Source organism: Ailuropoda melanoleuca, chromosome 2, assembly GCF_002007445.2.
Source record: "Ailuropoda melanoleuca isolate Jingjing chromosome 2, ASM200744v2, whole genome shotgun sequence".
NCBI lineage: Eukaryota > Metazoa > Chordata > Mammalia > Carnivora > Ursidae > Ailuropoda > Ailuropoda melanoleuca.
In genome coordinates, this window is record NC_048219.1 from 146,679,398 (window position 1) to 146,692,590 (window position 13,193).

Sequence of the window (13,193 nt, forward strand, 5' to 3'; positions counted from 1 at the left end):
ATAAAGAGAGAACATGCTATGATTATGTTTATCAGACTATCATATCCCAATTAAGATAGAAAAGTATGTGGTTTTCTTTTTTTTTTAAGATTCTATTTATTTATTCAACAGAGATAGAGATAACCAGTGAGAGAGGGAACACAAGCAGGGGGAGTGGGAGAGGAAGAAGCAGGCTCATAGCAGAGGAGCCTGATGTGGGGCTCCGATCCCATAACGCCGGGATCACGCCCTGAGCCGAAGGCAGACGCTTAACCGCTGTGCCACCCAGGAGCCCCAGTATGTGGTTTTCATTTGTTTTTTCCCCTGTGATTGAAATAAATCCTACATCACCATCGTTCTGGTCAGTTAATTTCTTTTCCAAAGGAAAATTAGCTGAACTATATAGTTCAAAGCATTAGGCCATAAGCACTTAGAAACAGAGAAGCACTATATGCACCTTTTAAATGGCCCTTATGAGAGAAGATGTGTCAGGTATTCAGACATCCACATTATTATTCACCAATAATCTTTGCTCTAATTCTCTACTTAATTTTTCTTTTTCTTAAGTGGTTATAATGATTGACAAAACTGGTATTTCATCACTGTAAGATTTGACAGCTCTTATGTTCCTCTAAAATAAGTACAGAATTGACAAAAAAAAAGTCTTTGCCTTCCAATGAAACTTGTGCCTGTGTATCAACTCATAGTTCCACAATGTCTAGGCTTATCAGGTAGATCATCCAGGAACATGAGAGTCGTAGAGCCCAAATTACTATCTAACAGAGTCACATTTGACTTGGTGCTGCCGCTGAGGCCACCCTTCACCATTGCATCAACAAAACTTTAAAACAGAACATTCCAAAAAACTTAAAAACTTAGGTAAGAGAATTATGCTTATATCTACCTGAAATTTAAAATACTTCCTTGTTCACACAATTCTCAATACACTAAGCATGAATTGTTTATAATATTGAGAAACTGGAGAGACCCACTTTCTCATCAATAAGATTTTGTTTAAATTGTGTAATAGCTTTACATCGTGACACATGCTAACTACACTTATCCCAATGAGCATGAGCTTCACATAATATATAGAATTGTCAAAACATTGCTGTACACCTGAACCTGGTATAACATTGGATGTTCACTATACTTCAATGAAAAAAAACCCTATGTTACATTCAAATAGTGAACACTATATTAAAAGGATTAATGTCCTTTTGACCAACAATATACCGATGATTTGTTCAATTTAATTTAAAAAATCAGGTAATAATATAGCATGCATAAGTTAATTCCATTAATTTTTATTTGTTTGGTTAGGTGTTGCTTTAATAAGTGTGTGTGTGCCTATGACTGTGCTCATGCTTGTATAAAGGTCTAGAAGGTGGCAGTATGCCAAATGCTAATAGTAATTATCTATATGGATAGTGATCTCATCTACATTTTTAACAAATGAGCATATTAAGTGACAAGCAGAAAAAATGAAACTTTTTTTGTTTTTTTTTTTTTAAGAGAATGAGAGAGAGAGGCGGGGGAAAGAGGAGTAGAGGAAGAGGGAGAGAGAGAATCTTAAGCATGCTCCAAGTCCAGCACAGAGCCTGATGTGGGGCTTGATGGTCTCACAACCCTGAGATCATGACCTGAGCCAAAATCAAGAGTTAATGTTTAACCAACTGAGCCACCCAGCTGCCCCTCTTTTTGTTTTAAACTACTCATTGAATGCCCATTGAACAAGTATGGCTGTTGAGATCATCAAAGTAAGTTTTATTTAATCATACATTTTGAACTCAAGACAAATAATGAGATTAGCCTTCAATGCAAGAATAGTCTTTATTTGAGTATGGTGGTAGAGCTGGGTAGGAGTATAGGAGTTTGCAATATGTTGGGTCTTCACTGTCCTTTTCAGATAGAATAACAAAAAATGCTAATACTAATATAGCAGTTATATGTGGCAGGTACTCTTCTAAGCACTTGGCATTGCAAGACCTTACTTGATGAACCTAACAACACTTTGAAGTAGGTACTACTATATCTACGTTTTACAGAAAACTGAGTCTAAGGGAGGTTAAATAATTGCTCAGTTACTCAGCTAGTAAGTGACGGAGCCAGGACTTTAACTCAGCCAACAGTCTGGACCCAGTATCTTTGCTCTTACAAGCTAGCACACAGAAGCAACAGTTACTTTATTAATTACTCCAGCTGTTGTCACTGGTGTTAACAAGAGAAAGTATAACATGGGGTATTTTAAGATTAAGAGCCTGAATTTTACATTGATGGAAATTACTATCTTATTTATTGGCCAACTTTATTAAAAATAACATTTATTTTTATTATTATTTTTACATTGATTTTTGTTTGGAACTGTTAGGAATGGAGTCTAATTGAAAGTCTATTTCTCTTAACCACAAATACACATTTTTAAAGCTTTAGTTTACCTAGAGCAGCCACCAAGAACCAAACGGTATTAAGAGACCTCAACATGTATACCAATAATAATGGCAGGCCCAGAGGAAAGAATGTAGACCAGATGAGAAAGAATTCATAGGTTGTAAGACTTAACAAAAGAGAGGCAAGACAAGGAAACTAATATTTTGTAAGCTCCTCTTAGAATGTTAGGCATTGTGTTCCATGTTTTATACATGTTCTTTCATTTAATCCTTAGAACAACTCTGTGAATGAAGAGTTATCATTCCCAATTTAAATATGAGACTCATTAAAACAATGAGATACCACTATACACCTATCAGAATGGCCAAAGTCCAAGACACGATCATGCTAAGCAGGATGTGGAGCAACAGGAATTTTCATTGCTGGGGGGAATGCAAAATGGTACAGCCAGTTTGGAAGACAGTTTGGCAGTTTCTTATAAACATACTCTTACTATATATGAGCCAGCAGTGTATTCCTTGGTTTTTATCCAAATAAATTAACACTTATGTCTACACAAAGATTTGTACACGGATCCTTGTAGCAGCTTTATTCATCATCACCAAAACTTGGAAGCAATCAAGGTCTCCTTCACTAGGAGAATGGATAAATAAACTGTGGCCAATCTAGACAATGGGATGTTATTCAGCACTAAAAAAGAAATGAGCTATCAAGCCATGAAAAGACATGGCAGAATCTTAAATGCCTATTACTAAGTGAAAGCAGCCAATCAGAAAATCATACATACTGATTCCAACTATATGACATTCTGGAAAAGGCAAAACTATGGAGACAGTAAAAAGATCTGTGATTGCCAGGGATTAGGGCGAAGGAGGGATGAATAGGCAAAACACATAGGATTCTTAGGGAAGTGAAATTATTCTGTATGCTACAATGGTGGATATATGTCATTATACATTTGACAAAACCCATAGAATATATTATACCAAGAGTGGACCCTAATACATAGTGTGGATTTGGGATGATAATGATGTATCAGTCTAGGTCACTGATTGTTACAAACATACCACTCTGGTGCAGGATAGTGATAGTGGAAGAGATTGCGTATGTGTGGGAAGAGAGAGTGCTCTGTATTTTCCACTCAGTTTTACTGTGAATCTAAACCTGCTCTAAAGGATAAAGTCTACTTTAAAAAAGCACCTCCTCAATAAAAACACTCACTCCTCCTAAAAAAGATGAGACCCCATAAGTTAGAGGACTCATTGAGTCCTTCTGCAATACCTTACTTTAGTTATTACCAAGACATCTTTCTGATTTCCAGGGATGACAAGGTACCTGGATTTCTCATAAGTATGTGACTGGGATAAAATGTTCATTTTGAAACTTGAAAGCCCTAGAGGTAGGGGTTTGGGGTTATGAATTCAATGCAAAGAGATAAGAGGAAGGTTTCCTGAAGTGCACAGCAGCTCTGAGAACATGGGGTCAGGTCAGGATTAGGGAAGAGAAGAGAGGGACAGGGAGAGAGAAAGAGAGTGGTATAAAGAACTCACTTATGATAGGGAAGACAGGGAACTTTGGAAACGGTTGTCTGATGAACAATCTTGATTCTTGTCCTAAGATTCTTGTCCTAATTTTCCTTGTTATGTCAGAATCCTCAGTAAAAGAATGTTGCACTGGATAATAGTATTCTGGGTAAGGAGCATGTAAAGGTAGGGTGGGCAAAGAGCTAAATTGGGGAATGGCTGAGGGTCAGCAAGCAAAGCGCAGCAGAAGCAAGACAGCAGCTGGCAGTAGTCCGGGCAAAAAGGGCTGAGAGTGGAGGTGGGTTGGAGAGTGTGTGGTGACTTGAGGAGCAGGCAATAAAATTCAAGCAGAATGTATTACTGGAGGCCTCTGCATCTGGGTCTAGGCTCTATGACATCTCCTCAGAGAGGTCTTCTCTGATTAAAAGTAGACCAACACAAGACAAATTCATTGCACTATTTGATTTTCTTTATAGCACTTATCATTGTTCATTTGTTTATGGTATGTCTTTCTCATCACATTAGAACAGTGGTTCTCAACCGGGGGCAATTTTGCCCCCCAGGGACATTTGGCAATGTCTGGAGATGTTTCTGGTTATCATAACTGGAGGACATTCTGCAGGCATCTAGTGGATAGAAGCCAGGGATGCTGCTCAACATTCCAGAGTGCAAAGGACAGGCCCCCAAAATTATCTAGCACCAACTGTCAATAGTGCTAAGGTTGAGAAGCTGCATTAGAAAGGAAATTCCTGGAGGAAAAGGACTTTGTCTTGTGTGCTGTGATTCCCAGCACTTATAATAGCACCTGGCACATGGTAGGTACTTGATAAGTATTAGTTGAAGGCTTGATCATCATTGAAGTCTTCATTTTTCCAGCTTGAAATAAGAACCAGTGTTTCCTGGCCTTATATATGCTCTCAGCTATAGGTCTCTCTCCCATCTGAATTAGAGCAGTAATAGAAAACATGTGAAGAGACTCCTTCTGCATGCATCCAAACCAGGAGACCTCTTCCACCTATTTCTCCCTGAAAAGCCCCTCTACTTACTCTGTACAGATTCAGCATGGGACTGGGACAGTTAGAAATATTGCAACAAATATCCCACCTATTTGAGTTGAGGGTTTGCAAAGAGAGTTCTATCCATGCTTACCCTTAAGTAATTGGAGCAAAAGGAGTGCATAGCAAGCATACTGACAACTGACAAAAGCCCTGCCTGCAGTTGGGGTAATGAGCTCTGACAACCCTACAAACTCACGAACCTCTTGCCCCAAAGTCCTCTAACCATTAAGCATCCAGCCACAGGCCAAGGTCATATTTCTTCCTTCCTATTTACACATTTAGATTCCTTACAGTACAATTTATTATTAACATAAAGGTTATATACATTCTTCTAAGAACACTGATTGGGCTGACAGACCTTTCGCTGGCAATAGCAGCAATGTACTACAGTTCAGCACCATCATGCCTCTCTAACTTTCAAGAAAGGTACGATTTATATTTCAGAATTTCAAAGAAATGCGTCTAAAAGTAGTAACCTTGAAGGAGGTGAGAAAGAGAATCCAATAGAACACAGTCATTTTCAAAACTACCCACAGGTATTCTCCCATTTATAAAAGCAGTATTATGATGAGAGAAAATAAAAATCTTTGCTTTTCCATTTAACTTATGCGGAAAACAACATGTTAGTTTGGACCAAAGACCAAAGAATTTGACCATAACAACCGAGGAACTATCCCAGGAAACAAGCTAGTCCACATAACAATCAAACTTCATTAGCTGAGGTCAGAACATCATCAACTCCCCTTTGGGTTACCTGATTTTCTTGCTGGTCCCACTGACATATCTGCAGAACCTGACCCAATTCTTGTCGCTGTTGCTTCAGGTCCTTGTCGAGTTGCCGCCTCCTATCTTGTAGAAGCTCAAGAAGGCTGTCAATCTTCAGACAGCTGTTGTGAGCTCCCTGAATCAACTCCGGATTCACATTAGGTCCATCACACTTGAATTTTTCTATGAAGTCAGTGAGCTGTTGACTTTTGTTTAAAAGGGCCAGAGATCGTTCTAAGAGTTCTAGAAGAAAATTAAAAAGAAAAAAGAATAGTGATATGAGCAAGCTTTTCTATAGTAATATTCAAACTCTTGGTATAATTTAAAATGTATATAACCTTTATGTTAACAATAAATTGTGCTGTAAGGAATCCAAACGTGTAAATAGAAAATGTCTGTGATACAACTGATCAGATAACATGACCTAAAAATTACTGTAGCATTAACTGCCAAAAGATAGGATGTTGCAGTTCAGTGACAGTGTAATTCAGTACAACTTTTGTACAATGCTTGAATGAGATCAAATGTATTAAGAGGGGGGAAGAATTGAGAAAGCTGGAGTGTTGGAGATCAGCGGTTCTCTAGAGATGTAAAAAGATGTCGAGAAAGCATGAGATTTTGTGATGGGAAAGTGATGGAAACAGAAGCCAAGTTACCAGGTTGAGAAGTGGGGACATAGTCATGAAGTCAAGTCAACAAGACAGGGCAATCTTTGAGACATTTGCTGTTAGAGGGGAGAAAAAAAAGAAGAGAGTATCAGCAGGGTTGGATATACCATCTTTTATTTTTAGGACAGGGAGAACTATGAAGAACACCCAGAGACTAAGTACCCTACCAAGCATCACACAACTAGAATTGGACTAAGGAGTGGTAAAAACCACGGGTTCTGATTAGAAGCTCAGTGTTCTTTCCAGTCTCCCATGGCACTCCACGTTAGCATTCTAACATTCAGCAGTTAACTGCACAGCAATAACAAGGCTGTAGTAGTTGGGCCAGTTGTCTCTTTTAACTTGACACTTTTTTTTGGAGAGATGGAAGAGAGAATGAGGTAAGTGAAGATACTATGAAGAGAGAGTTTGACATGAAAAGGAAAGAATTTGAAGTAGTTTATGTCACATGACCTGGATCTGTCCAATAAAGTATGAGATGCTATTATCTGCTCAGAGTGAGGAAGGTGTGATTATGTGCACTGGACAGTTTGGGAGTTAACAATGCAAAGCAACGAACAGCAAAAACAACTTGAACCAAAAAGAGGATGAGATCATTCAAACAGAGTAAGAAAAGGCAGGGAGAACATTTGAATAAATCTCTCAAAGAAATGGAAACAAACATGAACAAGATGGGAGAGGCAGAGGCAGGGAAAAAAAACAAAAAACCCTACCTGTCTAGAGCAAGTTCTTATGTAGAAGGGAAAGAGAATGAAGTGAAGACAGATTATAGGGGGTCTTGTGTAGCAAATGAAGAGTTTTATTTGTATAGCCTATGCGATAATCAGTATGACTGATTCTCCATATATATGCATACATATTTCCTCTGCATTGAAAACTTTGTTATGATGTTGTGAAAAGTTACACACACACACACACACACACACACACACACACACGGAGGAAATGAGGGCAAGTGGCAGGGTTTCCACATAGTATTTATTTTCTTCCTTTCCATAACTAGTTCTTACACATTAGATTTTTCAAGTCAGAGAGGGAAGCATAGCTCTAAGTGCTAGACGTGGCGGACTCACCATGGAACAGGCCAACCTGTTCAGATTCCTACAGAATACATATAATTAGCTAAAATTCCCATTTGTCATCTTTATCGGGTTCTCTGTTTCACATCCACCAGAATAATATAACTACTACCATAGTACCCCTAGGAACAGAGTCTCTGGCCAAAACTACTTGTAATCTGTACCCAGGCTAAAATCAATCTGTTACTGTTACCATGATATTAAAGTGGACAAATTTTTCCCTCAGTTTCCTCTGTCAGTCCTTTGGTTCTTCCTCTGTTGGTTTCTTATATCTTAACTTTTTTATTGTTTATGCTTTCCTAACAATTTATTCCATCAGTTGATCTACAAAGTGATGTATTTTTCCTCAAGGGTAAACTGTCTAGATAGAATATCATGAACTTCAAGAAATACAAAACCTCTATGGTATATTTTAAAGATAATATTTTTGCATACATAAAACCCTACTTTCTGACATAACACTTTGTGATGTGAGGCAAGTAGATATTCAATAATTTTTTATTATTTGTTTTGACTGTCATTATATCTAAGAAAGTTTATATTAAAGTAGATTTCATACTAATACCTATACAGTGCCATACCTAAGTATAAATTACAAATTCAAGATGGGTGAATGAGGGATGTACATAACTTAAGTGAATTTGTAACTTGCTAAGCAATCTTTCCAAAAAAGTAATATCTAAAAAGTATCAAAGTCACAGTCTTGGCATTGAGATCATGGGTGATATTTCTTCCTAAAACACTTTTAAATATTCCAAATGTTCCTTAGTGGGATTGTGTTTCCTAAGCTCATTCAATGGGCACTTTCAGATACACGCAAAAGTAGATAAAATAGTATAATGGACTCCAATGAACCTATATCTCAGCCACATTTAAAACATATATTTAAGAACATTTAAGAACAAATAAGTAACAATATGATTGTTCCTGAGAGGAAGCTTCTTAGGTATTACGTTCATTTCGAAAAGACATTGGAAAACTGGAGGGTTCAATTGTGATCCTTCAGGACTTAGAATCAATTTTTTCCTCCTTAATGTCCCTGTAGTGCCTTCTTATTGCTCCAGTTTATATCATCGTATTGTGTCTTAGATTGGAATTAAATGCAAATAACACTCAGAAAGCATACTTCAGGTTGGATGCTACTTTACATCGTGGAGATTCAGATATGGACTAATCCCCACCCTCCAGAGTTTCACGATCTGGTGATAGAGACAAATATGGAAATGAATCGTTACTACATAGTATGCTGGGCGGTGTAACAGGGACCCACAGGTAACCTGCCAATACATGTATACATGCCCCAACCAAACTAGGCTTCCTGAGGGAAAAAGTCCTCTACCGCCCCCTCTCTTTTAGTAACTGTAATAGTGGAAGACAATTTTCCTTATCCAGAGCTGTTATTTAAAGGCTGATCTTCATTTCCCGACCCCGAGAAGGAACATTCACTGAATTCAACCATTTATTCAATGAAAAAATATTTCCTGAGGATCCCCCATGTGCCAACACTGAGCTAGATGCTGCGGATACAAGGAAGAACAAGGTGGGAATGGCCCCTGACCTCAGGAGCTAAAACCTAGCAGATTGAATAACATCCTCTAACATCCCCTTAGAATCATTTACAACTATGTCTTTTCTGGAGCAAATGACCAGAAATAAAGCTTTATTTAAACTTTCTTGGAACAATTTGAGGTATGAACAGATCAATTTAAAATACATTGTCACACATGAGCATTCTCACATGAACATGTTATAAAACCTCTAAAAGCTTAAGTGAAGAATAAACATATTTCTTGCCTTTGGTGTGATGCTCATGAAGCTGGAGAAGTGATTGTAAGGACTCCGCACTCTCAAACTCCTGGGTGTTCTGGAGGAAATCTTCAGCTTGGTCTATTTTAATAGCAAACTACAACACAAATACAAGGGAAAGACATTTGAAAAAATAAAAATCAACGTGCCATTTAGGGTGATTTGTAGATGATTTTCACGAATTCATGACCGAGCTGACTGTGTATGTGTTTGTGTGTTTATATGATGATGTGTGTGTTTGTGTGAGTGTGTGTGGTCTTAGGGTGTTTGTATGAGGTTGTGTATTTACATATAGTCAATTTACAAAGTGCCAAAGAACTTTCTTCTCCTTCCTTTGTATTCCTTTCATACATGGATACATGTCATATATGTGGAAATAATTTAACTTGTTCACTGATAAGTATCTGTTGAAATCTTCAACTAAAATTGTTGTGTCTATGTAACAAAGCAGCCACTTCCAACATATAAAGCAGTTTGTCAAAAAATAACCAGAAAGTTTGCTAAAAATAAACAAACAAACAATAAAAGTTTGGTTAACCAGTAACGTATGTAATTATAAGGAAATATAATTAAAGAACCCACTTAGAGGGAAGGTTGAAATACAATTAATGTTTTCCTCTGTGACTAGACCTAGAACCAAAAAAATGTAACTTTCAAAATAAAACAAGTCTAATCCCCTTTCTACACTTGATCTTAACAAAACGCCTAAGAAGTAAAAACGTCCCTAATTCCATTTCTTATACAAAATAAGAAAGTGATCTGAAGAGATACACACTCCTTTATGAGAAGGAATAAGATTAAGGATGGGGGGGGTGAACTTTTACCTTTTAAATCTATAATTTGTAATTTTGTTTGCATTTTCATCAATGATTTTACGCATTCTTTATATAAATAAAAATGTGATTAGATATAGCAAGAAAGAAAAATGAAAAAAATTTCCTCTGTTTCCAAAAAAAAAAAAAGGAGCAATTTTGCATCTTAAAAGGTGAGGAATATGACCTATCTCTCTGCTTATCCTTGAAGGAAATATGAAGGGGAGGTATTTGAAGTGATGGTAAAATTCTCAGGGGAATAATTTTAGAAGAGGGTAAAACATATTTGGTTCTATCAGTACAGTACATCCATGATTGTAAACATAGTAGCAGTCTAGCTAGACGAAAGCTGGTTTGTTTTGGCACGCAGATTCAAAAATGTAATCAATATGTTTACCTTTGTATCAGGTATTGGGTAAACTCACAAAGGTAAAGTATCAGTGAGAAAGACAAAAGCTTATCACATGCTTATCTTTTTTTTCAAGTTTTCTCCAAACTATCATCTATGAATTTGGTGATTTTTAATATTTTTATATAACTATTCAATTAACAAGATCTACTATATTTTGACTATTACAATGGCCACATCAAATCCAGTTATAAATGGCATGGAATGATGAGAAAGAGACTAATGAGCATGTCCTCTTTAGAAATATGGAGTGGGCCTCCACCATCCTGTTAGAACAATCTGGTGGATATCAGCCACTGTCACTTAGGGACAGAGTTTCTAAATTGCAGCTGGTGTCTAATAAGAGAATAACCTATCAGATGGTTAAGTCTGTGAGTCTGAAACAGTCCTTACAGAACTATCAACCCTGCAATAATAAGTCATTTCATATTTTTATGGAACTGCATGTATCATATTTCAATAAGGGGATCCTATCCACACATCATTTGCATCTCTAATTCATTCCATTTTTAATAGCTTATTTTAAGGGTCTTCTTCAAAGAGAAGTTTCAAAACAAACAAACAAGCAAAACCAACCCTAGGAGGTAGTTTGGTTTTTCTCTATAGAACATTACAAAAAGTTTTGGAGTCACTGTATAACTTATAACTACATTTCAACTGTTATTTGAAATTAAAATAAATAAATATGCAAATAATGCTTTAATCAGAAAAGTTTTCCCTAAAGTTCTGTTAACTTTTACCTATGGATATTTTCTATTGTCCACTTTTCTTTTTGCATGTTGTGTGGCACAGAAGTGGCAACAGTGGGACACTTTGCAAAGACCCTATTCTCATCTTTTTTATTATTATTAATCAGTGATGAAAATAGTTGGGCAACACAAGGGGCAGGAAAGAAGTTTGCCTTCAGCTTAGTACTAAGTGACCCACAAAACTGGAAGCAAGATAATATAAGAAACAATATCTTTTCACTAAAAATCAGAGTGGTGGGCTGAATTATGAGTTGACTTAGTATTTCTTTTTACTTCATGCAATATCTGGAAATAATTTCTCATCAGAGAGAAAATTAGTGGGCATTTATGTTACTACCTGTGAGAAACAAATATTGGGCCTAATGTTTGAAGAAAGATAATTTTCTGTGCTCATATGAGTTGAATTTCAAGGGCAGTTGACATCTATACCCCATTTACTAAGACGGAATGAATCAGATGTATCTACAATTTGACCCCATAGGTGCATTTCACCTGGTTTCTGTTCAGTAAAGAAAACTATGCATGAAGCTTTTCCCCAAGATGATCTGTAAAATGAATTGTAGTTAGACTTCTGTATTCAAACTGTGGAAAACAGAACTTAAAAGTTACAATAAGGTTTTTGCTCCTTCTTTTTACTTTTAAACGAGTTCATGATGCATGAGATTGTCTGCCCCAATTTTTTTGTTCTATTACTAATCTTTCTTCTTTCATTATTTTGGATTTAAGACCTAAATTTTGAGTTTGGAAATGTCATATTTTTCAAAGCTAGGGCTTTATCATAATGAAGCAGTGCTCTCACATCAAAATGAATGTACTGCCACTTGACAGAGAAGTTAAAAGTGAAATTTCCAATAACTGTCTTACACCAAATACAACAGCTCTTTTGATAATGTTCTTTGAGTCTCGCATTTTGAAATTGGGAACTGTGAAAACATCTCAGAATTCAAGAAAAGTCACAGGAGGAAATGACCTTCTGAGGTCCAGGACTTTTCTTTCCTTAAACTTTTAATGAGTTCAAACTATGAATCCAACTATATGCCTTAGGAAAGTATTTTATAAAATGCTACACTTACATGACAAATATTCTATGGAATATTCTGCAATTTCCTTTTCACCAATAGCAGAAGAAATTCTATCCTCCATCTTTAAGTCAACAAGAATACTTTAGACCAATATTTCCTAATAATCATAAAATCAGGGAAAATTGTTTGATTTAGTAACTATATTACCATCTTCTAAAGAAGGTAATAAATCAGAGTGACTTATGGATAAGAGCTTCTATTTTTACTTAATGTTTTACTGAATTTTAATTAGCTGTACTTAAGGTTTTTAAAAAATATTTTATTTATTTATTTGAGAGAGAGAAAGCACAAACGGGGGGTGGGGGAGGCAGAGGGAGAAGCAAACTCTCCACTGAGAAGGGAGCTCAAGATGCTGGATGCTATCCCAGGATCCCAGAATCAGGGCCTGAGCCTAAGATAGACCCTTAACCGACTGAGCCACCCAGGCACACCCTTAGGTTTTTTTTGAAGGGCTACATTTAAAATATTAACAATTTTATGTTTGGGCAATCAAAAATTAAATGTACTGTATATAACTTGGCCATCTTGCCATTTTTAACTGATTGCAATATCTATTTGTGGAAATAAAACATTTTCAGGAGTGCTATGTGCTCTGATGTGAAAGTAGTTTTTTTAAACACAAACCTCCAAGGCATTTTCAAAAAATTCAGAGGTCAACCTGAGAAGCTCCCTTCTTCTTTCAAGCATGGAGACCAGGGTTGCCCATGCTTCACCTAATGTGTCGGCCATGGCATCATAGACCTGACTCTGATCCTTGTTCTCTTCAGCTGTCTTGTCTGCTTCCTGCAAGAGTTCCCATACCTGATCTTCCAAAGCCTAAGTGCAGGAAAGAAAAGAGTGTCATTCAATGCAAGAACCTGGAATCATATTTT

The 13,193-nt window shown here is 36.7% G+C and overlaps 1 protein-coding gene across 4 annotated transcripts in view; it reads right to left on the reverse strand.

Annotated features, from left to right (window-relative positions):
- CCDC141 (coiled-coil domain containing 141) overlaps positions 1 to 13,193 on the reverse strand; it is a 191,148-nt gene that overhangs the window by 127,610 nt on the left and 50,345 nt on the right. For all 4 annotated transcript variants that reach the window (XR_004623510.1, XM_019799234.2, XM_011224427.3 and 1 more), the window contains exons 3-5: positions 12,946 to 13,137; positions 9,258 to 9,366; positions 5,706 to 5,959 (exon numbers count right to left, since the gene is read on the reverse strand). Coding sequence is in view for 3 of the 4 variants with exons in the window: in XM_019799234.2 (XP_019654793.2) it covers positions 5,706 to 5,959; positions 9,258 to 9,366; positions 12,946 to 13,137 (555 nt within the window). In the remaining variant the exon portion in view is untranslated. The remainder of the gene's footprint in view (positions 1 to 5,705; positions 5,960 to 9,257; positions 9,367 to 12,945; positions 13,138 to 13,193) is intronic.